Raw genomic sequence first — 21,344 nt, forward strand, 5'->3', positions numbered from 1 at the left:
AAGAGCATGACAGAAATATGGATTTGTGTTCCACACGAGGAGCCCATTATATAATCCAGTGAGTTTATGCTCCACGTTAAAGACTGAATCCCACTTTTTATGCACTTATACAAAATATGAATTATAACAACTCATTTGTCAGATGGTTTGTTAAATTTCTCTTAATCAGGCTTTCGATTTAATTTAATGAGAAATTGGAAAATTAATGGACATCTAATCATCTTCATGGGGTTGCATTTTATGTCTTCTCACGGTATCCCACCCACAACCTGTCTGTTCACTTCCTCTGGATGTGATTGGTGCCGTTTTATTTCCTGTTTTGTGCTGAGATTTCGGTGTAATGTCATCAGCGCTGATGCCTTCCTGTCTACTGAGTAGATAAATGAGATGTGCAGTGATCTTTGGCCTCCAGCCTCCATCTGAGACCACAACCTTTCCGAGTCGCTATCAATTTTTCCAGAGGCGTGTTGGCCTTCACACCTGATCCACCTGTTGCAGAGCAGTCTGATTGGACGCTATCAGGAAACACATCAGCTCATTCGTGAAGCAGAAAACACGCCGAGCCTCCACACACACTGTTCTGATCTCTAATGTATATACAGACATGTTTGTTACTGCTAATTTATAACAATCGGTTATTAATGTCTTTAGCAACTGAAAAATGTTGCTCTTTTTTCAGGTTTGAGACGTTTTACACATTAAATGGTCTGTTTTTGTCTTTTTTGTATAATGAACAAGCAGTTTTGTGTGTGATTGTGATTATGTTTGATTTTCTCTAGTTATAATTTATGTGCAGGCTTAAGTTCGTTTTTTGCAGTAAAATTATGGGAATGAAAAAAAAAATGCAAGTCGAGTAAAAAAACACGATTTTTTTTTTTAACAACTATCTGATAAAGAGTAATATGTAGTCACTTCCTGTGATAATAATGGAATATTTTAGCCTATAATCTTTTTGATGTGTTTATTGAACTTAGAGAACCATCACGGGGCTCAGAGTGATAAAAAGAGTCTAAAAGTGACGAATGTTTCCAGAACAGAGTTAAAGCGAGTTTTGTTTGGAAAGGCGACTTCATACTTGAATACTTTCAGCAGAATTTCTGTTGACCACATTTTTTGCTGAAAAATCGCCGATATTTTGCAAAATTGCAAGCTAACGCAAATACTGCAGAGACTGCTTGAATCCGCGTTAAGATTGCGAGACTGTGAAATATTGTTCCCAAGAAAAGGACTTCAAACAAACTGTGACAAAAACATATTCTTATTGTCGTCTGTCCACCTCGGTCTTATTTCACTCTTCTTTCACCTCTGTTTTGGTATAAAACAAAGGTTTCCAAACTGTTCCAAGCCAAACTTTAAAATGTTAAAGAATCAACATCTGGAGGTGTGGAGGAAAACTTTGAAATATTTATCAAAATAGCAAAGCAGATGCTTTTGTAATTGATATGATGTGAACAAAGAAGCTCGGCAACAACCTTAAAAAGACCAACAATGTTATGGACACCGTTGCAGCGAGAGCTCGACATCATGAGCTTCATAAAACGGGCATCAATCCTGCTTTTCAGATCACACCGTCGAACCTGAAGCTTTGTTATGAAGCGATGTGAAACATCCTTCACCCGTTTATCTGACAGCTTTATGTTCGGAGAGGAGAACGTCATCCTCGTGATGCTGCGTCTGTAACGGGACCGCCGGCTTTTCAGGAGCTCGTGATTACGTCCGCTGACGACCGTACATGTTTGCAGTTCACGTGAATACCGAACCACTTAACTCTGATGCCCCTCTATCCTCAGACAATAATGACCCCAGACATGCTGCTAAATACACTCAGCAGAGGTTTCATTAGCAGTCGAACGATTCGACGGAGAAGAACAAAGTCCCAGGATTTAGTGAAACACATTTAATGTTGTAAAAACACTTTATTCATCATGTTGTTAAATGTTTCTGTTGTTACGTCCGCTCGCAGTTCAAAATCCGAGTTGTTACGCACTCAGTGAGCAAATCTCCTTCTAATAAATTGCACCATCACCGGGCAAGTAACAAACTATTCAAGCAGACGATCCATTTCAATAGCGGAAAATAAAGTCCACATGTGCATACATATTAATGAATGCAAATAGCCCGACTCCATCCCGTCTCCTCCTCCGGGTCGGGGTCTGACTGAGGCTACGGTCCATCATCTCCAGTCCAGCCTCCCCGATCCCTCGTGATCACAAAGACAAATCTGATGAGACTGAGCTGCCCGTTTCTCCTCATCCTCCATTCAACAAATTATTGCTTTTTTTTTTTTTTTTTTTTTTTTTTTTACTATTTAATCAATTTAATTCATTTATCTGTACGAGCGTTTCCTCCACGTTGAGAAGGTGGACATTTTTTTATTCCGCTCCTTTAGACGGAAATTAATCGATAACATTTCCTTTGTTTTAATTCAACTCACATCACTCCATTAATTGTTGTCGCCCCCCCCCCCTCCCTCTCCCCCCCCTCCCCCAACACACCTCACAGCCCCTTCCATCATCCCTCACCCGCCGCCCCCCCCGCTCCTATCTCTTCATCCTGGACCCATCTATCCATCTTTTTGTGTCTGGACGCCGGAATAAGATGCAGGTCACGCACACATGTTCTCTTTCCCACCCCCCCCCACCCCCCACTTCACCCCCCCACACACACACACACTTCACCCCCCCCACCGCACCCACCACCACCCCTCCGCCGTGCAGTGTTGGCAGGAGCAGCGACTGAGTGTGTCCCTGTCCGGTCTAAATCGGATTGATTAACGACGTGCTGCTGTGGCAGGTCTCCTGAGATTCCCAACCCGACCCCCCTCTTCCCCCACCACCGCCACCCCCCCCCACCCCACCCCACACACATACACAACCCTGCCTTACAACATCCCTCCCTCCCCCCTCCTTCCCTCCAGATGCACCAGGGCAGGCTGTACATGGCTGCAGGCTACGGTAATTGGTAGTCAGACAGCCCTGGCAGCTCTCGGCCTAATAGGTCCAACTCCTCAATAACTCCATACAATCACAATAAATGGGGGCACAGGATAGGCTACAGTGGTCAAATGGGCCCATGAAACACTAGCAGGAGGTCAGGATCAGAAGATACACACACACACACACACACACACACACACACACACACAGCACCACACCCTGCTTATACATCCCGATAAGAGCGTCTCTCCTCCCTCTTTGTTTTTATGAATCTTAAGTGAACACCTGATAAAAAAAATTTAAAAAAACATGCCGACGTTTAGTTACTTTATGGTGTTCGACTGCTTTTCTCTGCAGGGACTGAACGGCTCTCTCGAGGAGATCTAATAGGTTTCAGAAAAACTACAACAGTAAAGAGATTCTGACATCTTGTACATCCAACATCTGTCTGCACGGCTGAGCGGCAGGATTCCCCCGACGGTACTGTCAGCTGAAGCGGAGGCTGACAGGCTGCTGTAACGAGCTATGAGTACAGTACAGCACACCGATGAGCTTAACCAAAAACACCAGGAGCACTCGCAGAAGAAGTGAAGAACTTTGATTATCTCATAACAACCATGCATGTCAAGGTCTGGGAGGTATTAGACGGTCTATGAGCAGTGAGTTCTCCGGTGGAGAAATTTTGACTTGATATTCTAAAGACTAAAAAAAGTTGTTCTCCCGGAGGTCCAGAGTAGACAACCTTCTCCGTATGTTTCACACTGTAGTTGCCATTTTAATACACTTGTGATGTCACCGGTTGGTTTGTGAACGTTATGAATCCTCCAGTTCAGATTCTGTCCGTCACCATCTTTGCCAGTTCGGATCAGTTTGGAGCAGGAAGTGACCATATTTGGACGAGCTGGGGGAGGAGCCAGCGGTGGATCTGACCGATCTGATCAGAAACCTGACGATACTACGTCCCGCCCACCGATAGCTGTAACCTGACTGCACCACAGGCCTGTCAATCAAACAGACACGCCCCCAAAAACAGGTCTTCTTGAATCTTCTTTTCTAATGAATGAGGGATTATTTTCAGATGGACCTCCAGAAAACTAATAAGAAGGAGTGACTTTAGCTAACAACACCGAGAGAACTGATGGACACATTTTATTCACTTTGGATTTGATGAGAGAAGTTGAATGGGAGTCTATGGAGCCGGAGGCTGTTTGGTGCCGACCTCTAGTGGCCATCGGTGGTATTGCACCTGAAGGCATTTTTAGAATCAAACTCATTTTTCAGATCCAGAAGCTGTGAACACTTTTATACCCAGTCTGTGGGGAGGACTATGACAAGGCAAGCCAGTCACCCTTTGGCATCACACCAATCGGATCAAAGCATGTCATCGATGTCATTGGATAACGGAAGATTTGGTATTTTGCCGTTTGTATTGATGTCGCTGTTAGTGACATTCACAAGAACAGTTATGGAGGAATTTGGGAAAATGTATTGCACGGAGTAGCCAGCTGGTAGCGTTAAAACTTCAGTGCCTATTTTGCTGTCTTCTTTTTTGACAAAGATTCATGCTCACTAACAACGCCTCAGAATTCCTTGACTTTCACGGGCGATTGAGGGACATGGCAGATCAAAGAGTCACATAAACTCTTTTGTAAAACTTTAGTTTTCTGGACTTGTCAGGATCAACGAGGCTCTTAAAGAAGCTTTAACGCAAAGAAACCTAATGAACAGGTCAAAACATGATATCCTGATGAGACCTATTGCTGCAGCCTTGTACCTTAATACCAGGAGATCATGTGGTTACATTACATCAGCCGTAAAAGAAGCAATGTATTTTTTTTCCTGCAATTTTTCTCTGCAAAAAAGAACCGAGATTAGAGGTCTTGCTTCTCGACATAATCAACAGCCCTCACAAAACATCCTTCAAGTAAACTCTGTACCTGAAACTTCCACATTTCAGGGTTACAACAAAAGCTGCAGCAGTGATATTCACACCACTTTGCTGAGAAGGCCTTTTAAACATGAACATCAGCTAATTATATTTGCCAGGCAAAAGGACACCATGTTATTTATGGCTTCTTTTATGGTTGACGTCCTTGCGTAGGTTTACTTTCCTCTCAGACAGCCAAGATGCTGACATTTAATGTTATGTTTATGATTAATTTTTGGTTACATCCTTCTCCGATATATATACTGTAATCAAGTGTCCTTTTTTTTTTTTTTATACACTTTATGTCACAAGAGCGTGTTTATTCAAATATTATCACAGACATAATCACTATTATTGACACAATGGAATGTGAGTAAAAACATGAACTAAATGTCATCTAAGTCATAGTCAGAAACAAAAAACATAAATGGGGAATATCTTGATATAGTTTTCGGGGTTCAACTATTTCTACATGTTTGACACCAAATTAACTGAAATTTAGGCAAAATATATATTAAGCATAACTGTTAACTAATCCTCTGTTTTTACTGAAGGATTTTACTGAAGTTCAAATCTGAAGTACGTACTTGAGTATTTTAATTTTATACAACATTACACTTATACCCCACTACATTTATCTGACTAACCTTTCAGATCTATTAATGTAACGTATCATAATATATCATTCCCTAAGGTCATTTCAGGCTCCAACATTTCCACTAAAACCTTAATAAATGTTGACAGAAAATTTTATGAAGCATATATGCGGCATTTTTGAGAAAACCTTTGATCGATGGGACGGAAGATGAGTAAAAAGAAGAATTGTTCAACCCCCAAAGTAAATATTTGGACTTTTATGACCTGCAATAGAAGTTTTCTGTAAATGTTCTTAGCCAAAGTCATTCCTTTCTTATTAGTTTTCTGGCGATCCATCGGAAAATATTCCATCATTAATTAAATATTAGTCCTCATAAAGCCATGTTTTCTGGGAGGGGGGGGCTTGATAACGTTCACAAACCAACGATGACATCACTGCTGGCTGCCGCTTGTGTAGAAACTGGAAAAACAACAGGGCTGTTGTCGCGGTGCATCGTCAACCTGCAAGGATCTGGCTGTAATACAGGATATTTTCTCAGCTGTTGTTTTCAAACGCTTTCTGGATGTTCGTTGTTGTATTAATGAACTTTACCTCGTAGATTTTAACACATTTTGAACACCTGATTTATATCTGTATCACAGCTGAGTTGTTATCGAGTTTAAAAGGCTCCTTTGCATTTTGCAATAATTTGGTAGCCTCACATTTAACTGAGCGATTGATAATTACTACACGGTATTATTCCAGCACCTCGGAAAGATTACATCAACACATTTTCAGAATCAGTTTGATCATCAGAAAGCATTTCATATGTAAACTCTTGCATATACTCAGCAGGGTTTATTGCATCTGTAATTGAGTAGTTTTACACTGTTGTTATTTTTTCCTATTTTAATAATCATATCTATTCAACCATATTATATCTATTTTTTTATTTCTGGTACCGATCACATCGCAGAGTGTTGTCACACTGAGAGCAGCGCAGATGAGTCTGCAGGTTCAGCTGTCAGTAACAATCACAATGAAACCTTGTTTTCCTAAAGTGGGCAGGCGGCACTGGGGCTTTGGGAGTGAAAACAAGAGGGAAAGGCAAATCAGGATTATTGTCAACAGCGGCGGAGATTGATAGCGACAAGGGAGTGAATTTCTGTGTGTTGGGCCAACGCTGCTCTGAATTGATCTGCTGCTGTTGGGAAGAGGGGAGACCCGGGGGAGGCTGGAGAAGATTACACTGCCTCCACTTTTCATTAGGGGGGGCAGCATTAAATGGGGAAAGCGAGACCGAGAGAGGCGGGAGGATGAGAGGGAGAGAGAGAGAGAGAGAGAGAGAGAGAGAAGAAACTGACCGTATTGAAATATTTCACTGAGCTAAATGCTCAGTAAAATCGACATTTTCAGCAGCGTGCCACTGATTTGTGTGACATATTTAAGAGCCGACATACTGTATTTCAAATTTATTTAGCTGCAAGAAATTCACAGTTTTTCTATGTACTAGTGTTCATAAAATGCCTGAGCTTTGTCTTGGAGGAAATTGATGGGATTGAAGGCTACGAGGGCAAAGAGGAGAAGAAGAAGTACACATAATGAAGAGGTGGGTGTGAAAGCAGATATTTGGATGAGGTCGCACTGACTAGCAGCTGCGTGCACTTTGGCAGTCAGAGCACATGGAGCGGCGTGGAGGAAGTCGAGAGAGGCCTTGAGTGATGGAGAGGGAGTCTGTTGGATAACAAACTGATCAAGCATGCCTGTTTCAGAGTAGGAGGAGGGGGTGGTGGAGGGCATAAATGAGGTTGGGGAGGTGGGTGTTATTTTTTTCAGTTTTGTTTTGTTTCGCAGCAGTGCCTTGATCCTCTGGTAATAAAACTGACAGGATTCATTCACTGTGATGTACAGACCTCTCAGAGCGGAGCGAGCGGCTGAGACAGGGTCTCTTAAACTTACCTGAGGGACCTTTAAGGGTGAACTGGGAGGCAGAAAGAAGGGCAATTGAAATGGCCTTTTTTATGTGCATGTGTAAAAGCTGCTGCCTCCATCCATGTACCAGCCTGAGGTTTCCCTTTTTTTTTTTCTTCTTCTTCTTCTTCTTCTTCTTCTGTTATGCAGATCGACATGTAGCCCTTCTCCTGCACTGCAGACCTACACACTAATTGGCATACTAAATGCTAATATTTTGTCATGACACTGGAGACCCAAGGTGTCAAGATGTTGATTAGAAAGTCTCTAATTGGCTCTAGACTGAAATCTTTGAGGGAAGAGGAGATGGCTTAATTGGATATAAATGGCTTCTCTCTCTGGATGGTCTACCTGCAGAGCGTCACGTTAAACTACCGTCTTCCTTTACGACATATTGTTGTCTGTCTAGTATGAACTCTGCATTTTACAAAACTGTCCACACATGCACGGGGACAAACAATCATAAAGATCCAGAAAGGACTAATTACTGGACTCCTATTCTTCATATAAAAGCTGCGTCACAGGTCAGAAGTTAATATCCCTGTAATTCTGATATAGCTGCTCTCACCCAGAGATATTTTAAAATCGCTCCAGCTCGGTCTGCCACTATCAAACACTGTGGCTGTTTATGAAAGGGACAAAATGGTGTTTCCTTGATGAGGAGGAATAATGATATAATGGGGAGGCAAAAGGAGAGCACAACAAAGGAACAGCAAAACACAGCAACGACCAGCCGAGTCCTTTTAGCCTTCAGGAAATAATGGCCTCAGCCATTATAACAGGAACATATAGTCAAATAATGGCTGTGTGCATGAACATGCGTATAAATGTGTCTCGGAGAAAAGACGAGAAGAGAAAAAACAAGCAAACAAAAAAAGCTGCAGGGTGTGAGAGGACTGTTTGCTGTACAAGAAACCCTGTCTGAAAGGAAGGACTTTTATCCTTCATCATGAAATGCTGCCCATTATGATGCTGCGACACGAGAGCAATGCAACACACCGAAAAATTAGTTTGTTCCGTCAAGACACGCACAACTGTGGATGCGGGGGGAAAAAAACACCTTCGAACGTGCCAAAATATGCGTCCAAAGTTGTTTGATGAAGTGTCACACGAGGCTCGTATTGACACCGTGTCTCACTTCCTATAATTAGCAGCTTCCACCTCTCGCAACCGCCGCGTCACACCTTCCTCCTGAAAGAGAGCCATTCTCTTTTCTAATCGGCTTCTTGTTAATTATCAATTACTTCATAAGTGGGACATTTGATTTATTTAAAAATCTGATTAGCTGATATGATATCATTCGAGATTTTTAAGTAAAACAATACATTGGGGGTTACATTAAAATGATTGAATAAGGGAGTCCAAATCCAAACCTGTGTTTTGCTTGCAGAACAAAACGCATATTTAATCAGAACAAACAGCATATTTTTCTAGCCTGTGCACCTTCAATGTGTCTTTGACCCTAAGATTAATCGTCCACTTTTAATAAGTCTCTCCTCCAACCTTTGCACTGGACATTGTGAAGGCTGAGCATCATAAAGGCCCAGTTTGTCCTCCAGGAGGTCCAACCGTAAGGTTACCAGGACAGACTGACCAACTGACCGACCCCGATCCGGCCATATCGGACCGGCTATAAATATTCATACTCCGACTCCATGCTCATCACTGTAAAGGGCAAAGTACATATTGGTGGTGAATTATATATCCATTGAAAAGGTCATCTACCTCAACACCAATCTTTTGATGAGTTATGGGACACGGTGAGCGAAGTGAGGGTTTAATCTCTGCCAACGAGGTGTAAACTTGTGCATCAGCAACACGTCTCATCAGCCAGAGTTTTAGATTAAAACAAAGAGTGTGACATGTCTGATTTTTTTTTTCCATAGATGTCTCAGTATATTGCTTTAACCTCCGTCCTCAATGGAGAACCTCTGTCCGTTCTCCTGTGAATTTCCATTCATCTGTCTCCCTCTCTCCCTGTCAGTCCTCTCGTCAGTGTCCTGTCCGTCTCCCCAGGATGTGTCTTGTTCTCAGCTCCCACTGACAAGACATTGATCAACACCGTGCACATCAGGCTGACAATCGTTGAACACATCGCGCCGCGCTGCCGGAGACGGACGTAGCAGACTTTAAAGGAATAGTTTGACATTGTGGGAAGTGTGATTCATTTCTTCTAGTTAAAATGTTTCTGCAAAGTGAATAAATAACATTCATCAACTGCCAATTAGCTTTTAAAAAAAAAAAAAAAAAGTCCATCCTTTTAAATTTTTTAATTTACAATGAGCCTTGAATACATCTAGGATGACATTTTTATATTAAAGTATGAAATTAATTGTCCGATGCAGTTATGAGGCCATATTGATTTGAGCCGTGTCAAAGTTCATCCTAAATTATTAGTGACTACGAGGTTATAATAACTTAGTGATTTACCAAACCAACAAAACTTGCTAAGAAATGTCTAAACTAGTCCTTGTAGTCCTTAACGAGTAAAGATTTCACTGCTGTGTACATCGGTTGCTAGGAAACCTAAGCTAAGCTAACTGGCTGCAAGCTCGTGCTGCATGTTTCACTACTGAAATTATGTTGGTATTAAGTCTTTTCATTAATGTTTTGCAAGAAAATAAATTTGGTTATTCCTCCAAATTTTTAAGTATTCTTTTTTTGTTGTTTGCATGTTTGTACTTAAAATCTCTTTTTTTATCACAGTCGGAGAATGTCATCTTAAAATGTAAAAAAAAAAAAAAAAAAAAAAAAATCAAATCCACACTGTCCAGGAGCACAATGCCTCGTTAGAGTATAGTAATTATAAAAGACTAATGTGTCTCCTGCAGTCTCTCAATCGACAGTTTCTGTATTAAAAGTTTTCTCGTTGACCTTACAGCTTCACTCTGCTACAAGAGCACCGAACCATTCAGAGAAAAAAAACAAAAAAACAGAGTACAATGAAACTGAGTGAAAGATCAGCATTGAATTGGGTTAAATAATTTAGCTGATGGAAAAGATAATTAATGGGGAAGGAGTCAATAGCCAGTGTGGATGGTGAGAGTGTCGTACAGCGTGTGTGTGTGTGTGTGTGTGTGCGTGTGTGTGTGTGTGTGTGTGTGTGTGTGTGTGTGTGTGTGTGTGTGTGTGTGTGTGTGTGTGTGTGTGTGTGTGTGTGTGTGTGTGTGTGTGTGTGTGTGTGTGTAAAGGAGGGGTACAGGTGAAGGGGAGAGGATCTCATCTAAAGCCTATGAAAGATTTAACAGCAGTAGAAGACAGGAATGACAATGTGTGTGACGGCACGCAGCAAACCGAGTCCCCCAATTATATCTGGCATTTAAGTGTCGGTCTGCGCCTCCTGTCAGATTGATAAAACGGAGAATAACTACCTTTATGGACTTGATCAGGCACACAGGTGTTGTATCTGTAAGGATGTGTGTATTTGATACGGCCGTAAGCATGAAAACTAAACTCAGTTGGACTGATGTTCTGCTTTAACCATAAATGTGAGCTCATATCTAAGATCGCAAAACATTCCCGTAATGTTTGTCCCACAGTAAAAACCAATAAACACAATTGTTTGTTTGTATTTTAGAGGACATTTTGATTGATGTCCCACTTTCCTTGTGATCTTTTTTTTTTTATTTATTTGAAACCCATGAACACCTTTAAAGTACAGTGTATGTACTTGTAGATTCAGATTAAATATTCTTAATATTAATTTAGAACTAATTTTACAACGGACAATCAATGGATACTAGATTTTTCATGAAAGTTCAGTTAGAACAAAAAAACACCATTATTTTCTTGCTGTGCTGAGAAATGCTAAATTTGACAAGTTTGTTCTTGTTCCATAATAAACTTTCCACTGAGCGTAGCAAGTTTTTGAGATATGGAGGTAACCGGTCCACCGCTGCAGGGACTCACGGTTTGATTCCTATCAGGCTCTGGTGTTGTTGTCGGTGACGTCATCGGTAGAGCTGTTGAACTGCAGCAAAGTGGGAAAGCCAGCGAGGTCAGATGTGCATCCTCGGCCGCACTACAGCAGCTCACCGGTCGGCCTGGACGTGTTCAACCTGCTTGTGAAGTTCAGGCAGCTAAAGTGTCGCAACGCAGTCAGAAACGTTTGATTTTGTGGCGGATTTGCTCAAAAACTGTGATGTACTTTGTGGAGTTTTTAGTGATTTTCTCCTTTTTTTATGCATTAAAATTGCAGGAATTAAAGTCAGGAAACTAAAAATAAGACCACATTTCCCACAATGCCCTTCACTTCCGGTTTTCCTTGTTGCAGTTATCCCGTTTGTCTTGATGGTGAGAAGAAAGGAGAGTTAGAATTTGTTAATGAAGCAAGTTTTTTGTTTGTGAAGTCGACTTTCAGCAGAACTTCTGTTGACGACGATCAGATAAAAAGGAACCTCTGCTCAGCTGATTCTTCCCAGCCTGCTCGTTTACGACCTTTCGGGATGTCGATTCATCGTCCGCTCAGCAGCACGTCGCCGTCGCTTCACGTTCTGTGTAAATTATGCGGCGAGAAACTCGACTCGTGACGATGTGAAGCACGCGTTTGTTTTTCTTCTTCTGTGGTAATCCCCGCAGGACATCACTCTTCTGTTGAGCAGCACACGTGTCAGAACCAGAGCTCCTCGGCAGAGTGAGGGCTTTAGTGCTTCAAGCTTGTCACGGTTCTCCAGATGGAGGCATTCAAGGCTTCTTCCAGCCGTTTGTACTTGTTTATTTATTGGTGTTAAAGTCACAGTTCCTCGGAGGACAGTTGCTCAGCTGTCACTCTCTCTCTCTCTCTCTCTCTCTCTCCTCCTCTGTTTGCTAGTCGTACAAACAATTACAGTTTTCACTTTCGATGTAAAGGAGTCCTTCAGTCTCAGCTCTGCTTCTACTTCATTTCTTCTTCTCTGCCCTCAAAGTAAATCACAGACTTTTTGGACATTTTCAGAGTGAACAGTTATTTCCGTGCATGGCTCATCTTACTCAACATGTCTGGTTTTTTTGGTGTTTTAAGTGGAACCTTTGCTGCAGACCTGTTCGTGATGTTCTCGTTGCTCTATTGTTAGGAATGATTTTCTTTTTATAATCCTGAAAAACTGAGTGGAAGTCGACACCAGTGCAGAACAATGCAGTCGCCCTGCAATCAGCACAACCTTTGATGTTTCCCAAACTTTTCAGTTTTTATTTGAACTTTGTGACAACAATGTTTCTAACATGGTTTTTGCTCTTTTATTAACCCTGAGCGAGTCCTTTTAGTGCTTTAGTCTAACTTTTTTTAGTTTTACTAGTGCGAAAGTGTTTTGTGATGTTTTTTTCAAAGGCAACTCATGTTTTCGTGCCAACAGTGGAAAAAACGTTTGTAATTTTTACGGGAAAGTGCAAATTATATCGTTTGTCATTTAATAATTTGATAAGATCTTGTTAGTTTATGTAATTGTTTCCACTGTTGTTGGTGATTTTGTGTCAAACTCAAACTCTAAATGATGGGTTTTTTTTAGTATTCACAGATCGAAGGTTTGTTCAGTGAAGTTCAGAGCGACACTCGTCCGTCTCCGCCCGCACTCACCTGTCCGTTCTTCTTCAGGTCGGCCCACATGCTCGTCCCGTCCCCTCCCCTCATCAGGACGTGGTAGGTGAAGTAGTAGATGCCCGGCAGAGGGCAGGTGAACTTGCCGGTGCTCGGCTCATAGTAGTTCCCCACGTTGGTCACCACGTCGTCGAACTTGAGTATTTCGCTCCCTTCGTGTTGCTTCCGGAGGCCCGCGTAGAAGGCGATTTTAGGGTTGTAGAAGGAAGAGACGTAGCCGCCGGGTCCAGGCCCTGGTGGACCAGGTGGGCCGGGCTTACCGGGCTCCCCGGGGGGCCCTTTGGGACCTACCGGACCAGGAAGTCCGGGGCTCCCCCTGAACCCCTGCTTGCCCTTGCGGTTTGCGTAGTCCGGGGGCTGAGGGGAGACAGCTGTCAGCTCTCCCTGTGGGGGGGTGAAAGTGTCACATACCATCTTGCAGCTCCCGAGCATCTCGTAATGCGTGCCCCCTCCTCCGGACCCTCCCCCCTTGGTGGTGTGGACCAATAGGGGGATGGCCACCAGCAGGACCAGGACCATGGCCACGCCGACTCCAGCCCCGATGACGCGTTTCTTTCGGCTGAGCCGTGAGGCGGCCAGCGTGAGGAAGTCCTCCTCCCCTTTGGCTGGAATGGTTGTGCCGGCCAGGCTGAACTCTGGGTAGGAAGTAACCGAATCGAGAAGGTGGAGGAGGATTTATAGGATGTCGTGGGACACAGGAAATAAATGGGGGGCTACTCACGGTCCAGGAAAGTCACACAGAAAGGACAAAATCAGAAGTCAGGGGGAGAGGGACGGATCGATTTTCCCATTTCTCTGTGTTCAGTACATTTGTTCTATATCCTTTTATTTGTCTCTTTCCTCTGGTTCACAACGTCTGAGGGCTTTCACCCTTTCTAAAGATGACACATCATGTGACGAATAGATTTGAAATGTCTCTTGAACACCACCGCTGAGATGTTGGATTTTAGACAAGCCGCTGTTTATTTTAATCCAGCTCGGCGGTGGTTGGAAGAAGCTCCAGTGAAGATCCTTGAGTTGCTCAGGCAGAGAGCTGTCAGGTGGGGTCTACAGTATTCCCACTGGAGCTCATCTCACCCACCACATACAGGGAAGGGCGCTTCACTCGTCTGTCCGGGAATGAGAAGAGAAAAACAAGGAAACTGCTAAATCTCTGTGCTTGTCTTTCTTCCTCCCTGCTTGTGATTTGTTGACAAAGCTTCTTTTTTTCTTTTTTTTTTTTTTATCTCATAAAGTTATTCCTCCACCTGGACAACAGATTGGTTACAGCTCATAATAAAATGAGAAAATGTTATGAAAAGGGTGCAGTGGATGTGGAAACTCTGTTTTTAAAGGCAACTCGGGTGAAAACATTTTTTTTCACAGCATCGCCAAATCAGTTAATCTAGAAGGAAAAGGACAAACACATGCATGTACTCACAAATAATAATACAAACAGTCACGGACTACGATAAGAATTCCTTTTTTCCTATTACACATATTGAATTAAATTTTTAAATATAAAAGATAATTAACAACATGAAAAAAAAAAAAACTTAATTTTACAATTATAACATATATTTAAATGTTTACGTCTAAATTTAAAATATAGGAAAAAAAAACCTGATAGCATACAGATAGATTGTTTTGCCTCGAACTCATTTAAACAGATTTTTCCTTATTGATAAAAGTAAAGAGGAGGGCAGCATGAGTAATACAACAGACTGGTTTCACATGTTGATATTATCACAGGCCTGAAATACCTGAATCATAATAATTCCTCAATTTAATTAAAACAGCCACCTAAATTTTAAAACTCGCAGCTTTAATCAGAGGAAATAAAGTTTGACAAACTCGTGAAAAAAACAGATCTTCTTACCGGGATTTCTTTCCTTCTTTTCTTCCCGGTGTTCAGAGTCCCTTCATGCTGCGGGTTCAGATGGAGACGCCGCAGGAGAACCGGTCCCGGTCCGGACTGAAACCCTCCAAAGACGGGAGCGTCTTCTGTCACATCGGGGGAAGTTGATCTGCAAACTCAGCTCGGCTCATCCCAAATCACTAATATGTCAACTTAAAACCTCTCATCCGGGAGTCCTGCGTCCAAAAGGCTCGAGGCAGTCCGAGCGAACACGGAGGGAAATTAATAATAATAATAATAATAATAATGATTAAAAAAAATTAATATTAATACAATTCAGCGTCGCGCAGCGCTCCTTTAAAAAATGACATAATCTAACGAGTCACTTTTACCGACTTTCTCCGTGAATAAATCCCGGTGACCGCGACTTTCTCTCAGAGCAACAGTTCACTCACTTGTTGTTTTTTTTCTGTCCTGCTTCTCTCTCTCTCTCTCTCTCTCTCTCTCTCTCTCTCTCTCTCTCTCCTCAGCATCAGCTTACTACAGCTCTCCCGCCCTCCTCCCTCCGTCACACACACACACACACACACACACACACACACACACACACACACACACATACATACACACACACACACACACACACGCACGCACGCACGCGCGGTTCCATCGTCCCATCCTGCATGTGACCTTTTCATAAATCAAATGACTACATCTGTTTAATAGTTTAATCAAAGTTTGTCGTTTTCGTTCAAATATTGATGATTTATTTGCTCCGTTTGGGCTCCACCAGCAAAAAATAAATCTGTACATCTTCATAACTTGACATCACACACATCGTCCAATTACTGTAATATTGGGATCATTTCAAATTGGTCTTTTTCTGTGATTTTTGTCTTTAATTTTCCCCAAGCTTGGATTTCCTTGGTATTTTTAGATGATTTGGAGAGGTGCTTTGCCTAAAAAAAAATTAAAATTTTTTTTAAAGTGGCGTAAGATGCTAAGCTGCAGGTTTTGGGAAGAACAGCAGGTGTGAAGAGTCCGAAGAGTCGGTGCAGATCGAAGGTCTACAGATGTGAGACTCTGAAACACATCGTGCAGGCGGGGCGCGGTGAAAAGATCAAATGAAAGGAGGAGAGTGCTGTTCTCAGGGTTTGTTGTCAATGTGTGTGTTTTTGTAGCTTTCAGACCTCGTTAGAGATGAAAGATGTATCGCTGCTGACAACTCTCCTCCTCCTCCTCCATCTCCTGCAGGTCTCTCTGCTGTCTCTCTGCCTCATTTTTACATTTCTTTGGCATTCATGAATGAATTAACCCTCAGATTGGGACATCGTGTTCATGTTGTCGTTTTTTGGGGGAAATCCTCTGAAAGCTGTGCGTCAGTTCTCAGAAACACACATGACGTTGGCGATTCATCCGTCACGAACGCTCGGCTATTATCGTTCATCTTCTGTAGAAATGTTGGTCTGTGGGAATTTACAGGTGTAAAGTAAAACCATTCAAGGCGCTCCCAGTCCAAGTGTGCTCGTATGCACTGTCAGTTCTGCTCCTTATTTATTCATCTCCCAACTTTACTGAGCTGGAGAGTGTAGCTAGATATTGAATATGGATCAATAGATCACTCCCCAGGATGCATACTGTCAGCCGACTGAGCCCTCAGGCAGATGCCAAGCCTCTGGTCACATTTGCATTTGGAGACAGAAGAAAATAACTACTGCCTGTCGGAAAGTGGAAAACTGTGTGGTCTCTACGTTTTTACAAGATCGGGGAAATCAGAAGGAAGACTTTCTGCGATTTCTATATTCTGTCTTTATTCACATCTAAATGCTTCGGCGTGCTTCTTAATGCGCCTTTATGGCTGGTTGGTGGGCGCCCACATGCATACATATGTGCACACATGCACATATAATTTACATGTGGGCTGTGACACACTGCTGAAGCGCTCAGAGGCTGCCTGCATTTAAATTATTATTGCCAAGAAGGGAAGACAATTTAGAGTGAATGAGGTTTTTAGAGCCCTATAAAATATTAACTAAGCCGATGAATGTATAAGCTGTGAAGCGATAATATCTGTCGCCGACTCTGTTTCCTTGTGATATATGATATCATGTTCTCGTCTGCATTATATCATCCTCCCCTGGGTTTAATTAAGCCTCCGGTTTACAGGAAAACACATGCTAGACATTTTTTATTTCGAATTTAAGTTGACAAAATTTGACTTTTAACCCAGTTATGTTTCATCCTCTCTGCTGTCCTTGACTCTGGTATCCATCCTGCTAGTTTGTGACCTTCAGGACTCTGAGCTGCAGAAACATGATGAATATAAAGGCTGTACAGAAGACTGTGAGCTCTGAAGACCGGAGGGTTACAGGATTAAGTCTCAGGTTGGACATTGTTGCTGTTGATTGTTTGCGCGTCGGTCCACTGACCCATCGATAAGCCAGACAGAATCCTGAGAAAAACCCAAAGTCAAGCAAACACTCGACACACTTGTTTTTATAGGACATTTCTTTTTACCCAGATGAAGGAAGTACTGAATTTGTATTCTTGAATAGTGTATATAGCTTATTATGTCATTAAAATAACAAGTTTGGCTTCGAAGATAATTCAAATCAACTTTTTTTTGCCCAGGTTAACAAATTGGCCTCGAAGGGCTTTACAATGTCTACAACCTCCATCCTGAAACACTTGATGGAGCAACGGCGGAAAAAAAATCTTTTAACAGGAAGAAGAAGGAAGTAACCTCAGGCCATACACCACAGGAGAGCTCCTTCACCCTGGACAGCCAGACATGCAAGAGATATGTAGATATAACGACATGAATTAAGATGACAACGTTGGCTAAATAAAGGGCAAGTACACTGTAAAGGATCAGAGAATTCATCAAGTAACTTCAAGGCTGTAAATATTGTATTTCTGTTATTGACCTAATTTCTGAGCAGCCGTATGTTTCCAGCTCAGTGTGAGAGTCTCTGCTGCGTTTCCGTCCTCTGATCTCTGTGTCTCACTGTGGGCGGAGCTCCACCTCTGCTGTGTTTCTGTCCTCTGATCTCTGTGTGTCTCACTGTGGGCGGAGCTCCACCTCTGCTGTGTTTCTGTCCTCTGATCTCTGTGTCTCACTTTGGGCGGAGCTCCACCTCTGCTGAGTTTGTGTTTTCTGATCTCTGTGTGTCTCACTGTGGGCGGAGCTCCACCTCTGCTGAGTTTCTGTCCTCTGATCTCTGTGTGTCTCACTGTGGGCGGAGCTTCACCTCTGCTGTGTTTCTGTCCTCTGATCTCTGTGTGTCTCACTGTGGGCGGAGCGCCACCTCTGCTGGCTGCGGAGCGGAAACAGGTGGAGGGAGCGAGGGGAGATCGTCCACTCGTTAATCCATCGCGTTGATAGCGTCGTTTTCTCAGACAGGTTAACAAATAAAGAAATAGAAAATGCCAAATATGTGGGGAAATGCTGCTTTTCCGTATTTTCAGTGCAGTATTAGTACTTTTTACTTAAGAAAAGGATCTGAATACTGCTTCCTCCACTGAAAATACCCCTGATATTACTTTAATATTAAAATATGGTTTTGTCATGAATCAGCAAACAAAACATTAAGTAGATAAACTTTAAGTTCTCCACTAAATATCTGCCTGTCAACAGTTTTTCTTCTCCTTCTTTCTAAATATCATATCTTATTATTAAATGGGTGTATAACTTGTGATACCCTTAACAGCCTGTCAGGTGAAAAAGTCCTCAGTTATGTAACAGTGCTTCTGGGGCTCATGGGAAATCTTTGTCTTGCTGAAGCCTCTCAACACAGCTGTTTGAACCCGGGTCTCCTCTGGGTTCATTAAAACCGGCTCTACGTGTCAGGACGGGTCACTCTGGTCTTCCAGGGAGCAGCGCGGTCAGACCGATGAGGCCGGACGGAGGCAATTCACCAGCAGGAGAGTCACTCCGTCTCTTTAGAACAATCAGTGAAACCAATCAAGGCATGAGCCGAGAGTCGGCATGTGATCAGAGAGGTTACCGTGGTATTAACCAGCCCGTTGAAGGTGGAGCTGCTGTCGATACAGCGAGACACAAATATAAGCCAAGAAAAGGTCTTTAACCTGACCTGCAATCTCACAGGTCAGACGGTGAACTCAGAGGCAGCGGGGATGATGGAAATGTAGGAGTCAGAGCATCACATTGGGTCATCACACATGCAGGAACATGCAGTGGTGAGCAGGTGTGTTGCATTTCTGCTCAGTGGAAACTGTCATTCCAGTTTTTATGCATGAAAAAGGGACAAAACTGGCCATATTTTCCAGGGAAAAGCTACAAAGACAGTGACTGGTACAGTTTTTTTTTTTTTTTTTATAGTTGAGGAACATTTCAAAATTAGGATCCCTGGTGACCAATGTTTGAGATGAAGATGATTATCAATGCGTTTATTTCTTCTCGTTTAGATTATTGTAATGATCTTTTCAGCTGTTCAAGTCAAACAAATTTGAACCGTCTCAAAACCATCCAAAGTGCAGCTGCTCGAATTTTAACAAAACACCACATTTCACTCTAATTATATCCTCGTTACACTTCCTTCCAATGAAGTTACACAATCATTTAACACTGCTGGTGCTAACTTTCAGAGGTTTGCATGGCCAAACACCGCGACACGTTACCCATCTGACCGTCAAACGTCCACTTTTATATTCAGCCTATGACCTTGACTCACACTTGAAGCAGTTCTCCTCTCTTTAAATCTGATGTTTTACTGATCCATCCATCCTCCTCAACCTCTGCAGGTTTTGTTGCTTCCTCTTTTGCTCCTTCATAAGAACCGTTATGTGCAATTGACTAAGCATCTTATTTTAAGAGCTATATGAGTTTTTCGTTATTAGTTCAGTCCAGTCAGAGTTCATGTTGTTGTATTTATCTATACCGTCAGCCTCCAGCGGGCATTACAGCACATGAATCTTAAGGCTTCTCTGCAGACTTCGACAGCCTGCAGTGAGCTGGTGTTTTGGTTTTTAGGACGATTCTGTAAATTGAGAATATTTTTCTCTTCACCGATTCCTCGCTCCCTTTAAAGGGGCAGTTTGATGGCAGGAGTTCAGTGCGAGGTTAAGAGCAGGATGATGATGAGGTTAAATGTTCAGGGTTGTGAATGCAGCGGTGAACATGTGTGCCGTGGGTGCGTGAGCCTGCTCTCCTCCCGTTCATCCACCTCTGTCTGTGTGCACATCTGATTATGGTCCTTGATTGCGAGTGACAGTGGGCAGATTGAGTTGCACAGCCTCTCTAATTCTCTCTATTAATGAGTTGCGCTCCACACTGCTGCCCCGGACCCCATCTATTAATCACAATTTGTCATCTGTCTCGCGCTCTCCACACCCGCCCTCTTCCTCCTCCTCCTCCTCCTCCTCCTCCTCCTCTTCCTGTCCAAACCATATTATCCCTCTTCTGCCTGTCCCATCCCTCCCATCTCCTGATTACATTGCATCCCCTTTTTTCTCCCCCTGATTTACTTCTCCTCAGATTATCAGCACAACATTCGTCCCTCAATCCGCCGTGCTCTTCTTGCCGTTCTGTTTTCTGCACCTGTTCCCTTTCCTCCTATAGTTGCATCTCCATCTTCGGCTCCTGCACTCGAGTCTCGCTCTCCTTCCACGGCGTGGTCGAGCATACAGAGTGGGTTTTTTTCCCCTGAAATCCACATTTTAATTCTGCCAGCACTCCAAGGTTAAGTAAGCCCTCTTACATCGGTAAATAATGATTTATCGCTCCAATTCATATGTGTTGCTGCTGTGTAATTAGACATTTTGACCAGACTATACTGAACAGCCCATTTTAAGGAGAACTCTTCACTCGCTAACTTTTCTTCTGTTTTAGACGCATTGGTTGTGTTGTGACAGTGAGACAGACAGAAGAGAATAAGAGCACTACAGTAAGGTAAGTTCTTTATTCATGGATCAAATGCAGCTCCTGAATCTCTACTGGACGTTAATTAAAGCTCTTGTTTGTCCCAACAACCTGCTGCTCCCACCAGGAAACTTGTGGTCTGATTCTCCACAACAAATGCAGAGCGAGACCACACCGGGCGAAGGACACACACACACACACACACACACACACACACACACACACACACACACACTAATTCCACATCAATATATTTTTTCGAACTGTTTTTTTTGTCATCAGTATTTTCACATTTAAAATGTATAAATCACGTCGTCTGGAAGTTAAACAGACGTCAAATCACAACTTCTCATGACCAGGTTAATTGATTGTGTCTCACTAACTCAATAATGTTGAAGGGCACGACACTTACAAAGGCAACGTATGGAGCAGCACTGACGAACATCTAGGCTGTCATAAGAGAGAGAAGTTTATGTGGTTTACTTTTGGATGTAGTAGAGATAGTTGTAACCAGGCAACTGTATCACAGCGGGTTTTTATAACGTAGCACGTATAAAACTTCCACTTCTGTGTCGTAGAAATGTGCCTTGAACTCAACTCAATCCGTAGTGCGACTTTTGAAGTAAAAGTAAAATGGATGCAA

The 21,344-nt window shown here is 42.6% G+C and overlaps 1 protein-coding gene across 1 annotated transcript in view; it reads right to left on the bottom strand.

Moving 5' to 3' along the window:
- The window catches only part of c1ql4b (complement component 1, q subcomponent-like 4b), a 20,222-nt gene extending 4,958 nt beyond the window's left edge, over window positions 1–15,264 (bottom strand). The window contains exons 1-2 of the mRNA XM_069154991.1: window positions 14,842–15,264; window positions 12,963–14,092 (exon numbers count right to left, since the gene is read on the bottom strand). Of these exons, the coding sequence (XP_069011092.1) occupies window positions 12,963–13,502 (540 nt within the window). The 5' untranslated portion in view covers window positions 13,503–14,092; window positions 14,842–15,264. The remainder of the gene's footprint in view (window positions 1–12,962; window positions 14,093–14,841) is intronic.
- Between the last annotated feature and the right edge of the window lie 6,080 nt (window positions 15,265–21,344).

Source organism: Embiotoca jacksoni, unplaced genomic scaffold (assembly GCF_022577435.1).
Source record: "Embiotoca jacksoni isolate LCO1_2020_lvr unplaced genomic scaffold, fEmbJac1.0.p SCAF_1, whole genome shotgun sequence".
Lineage (NCBI taxonomy): Eukaryota > Metazoa > Chordata > Actinopteri > Embiotocidae > Embiotoca > Embiotoca jacksoni.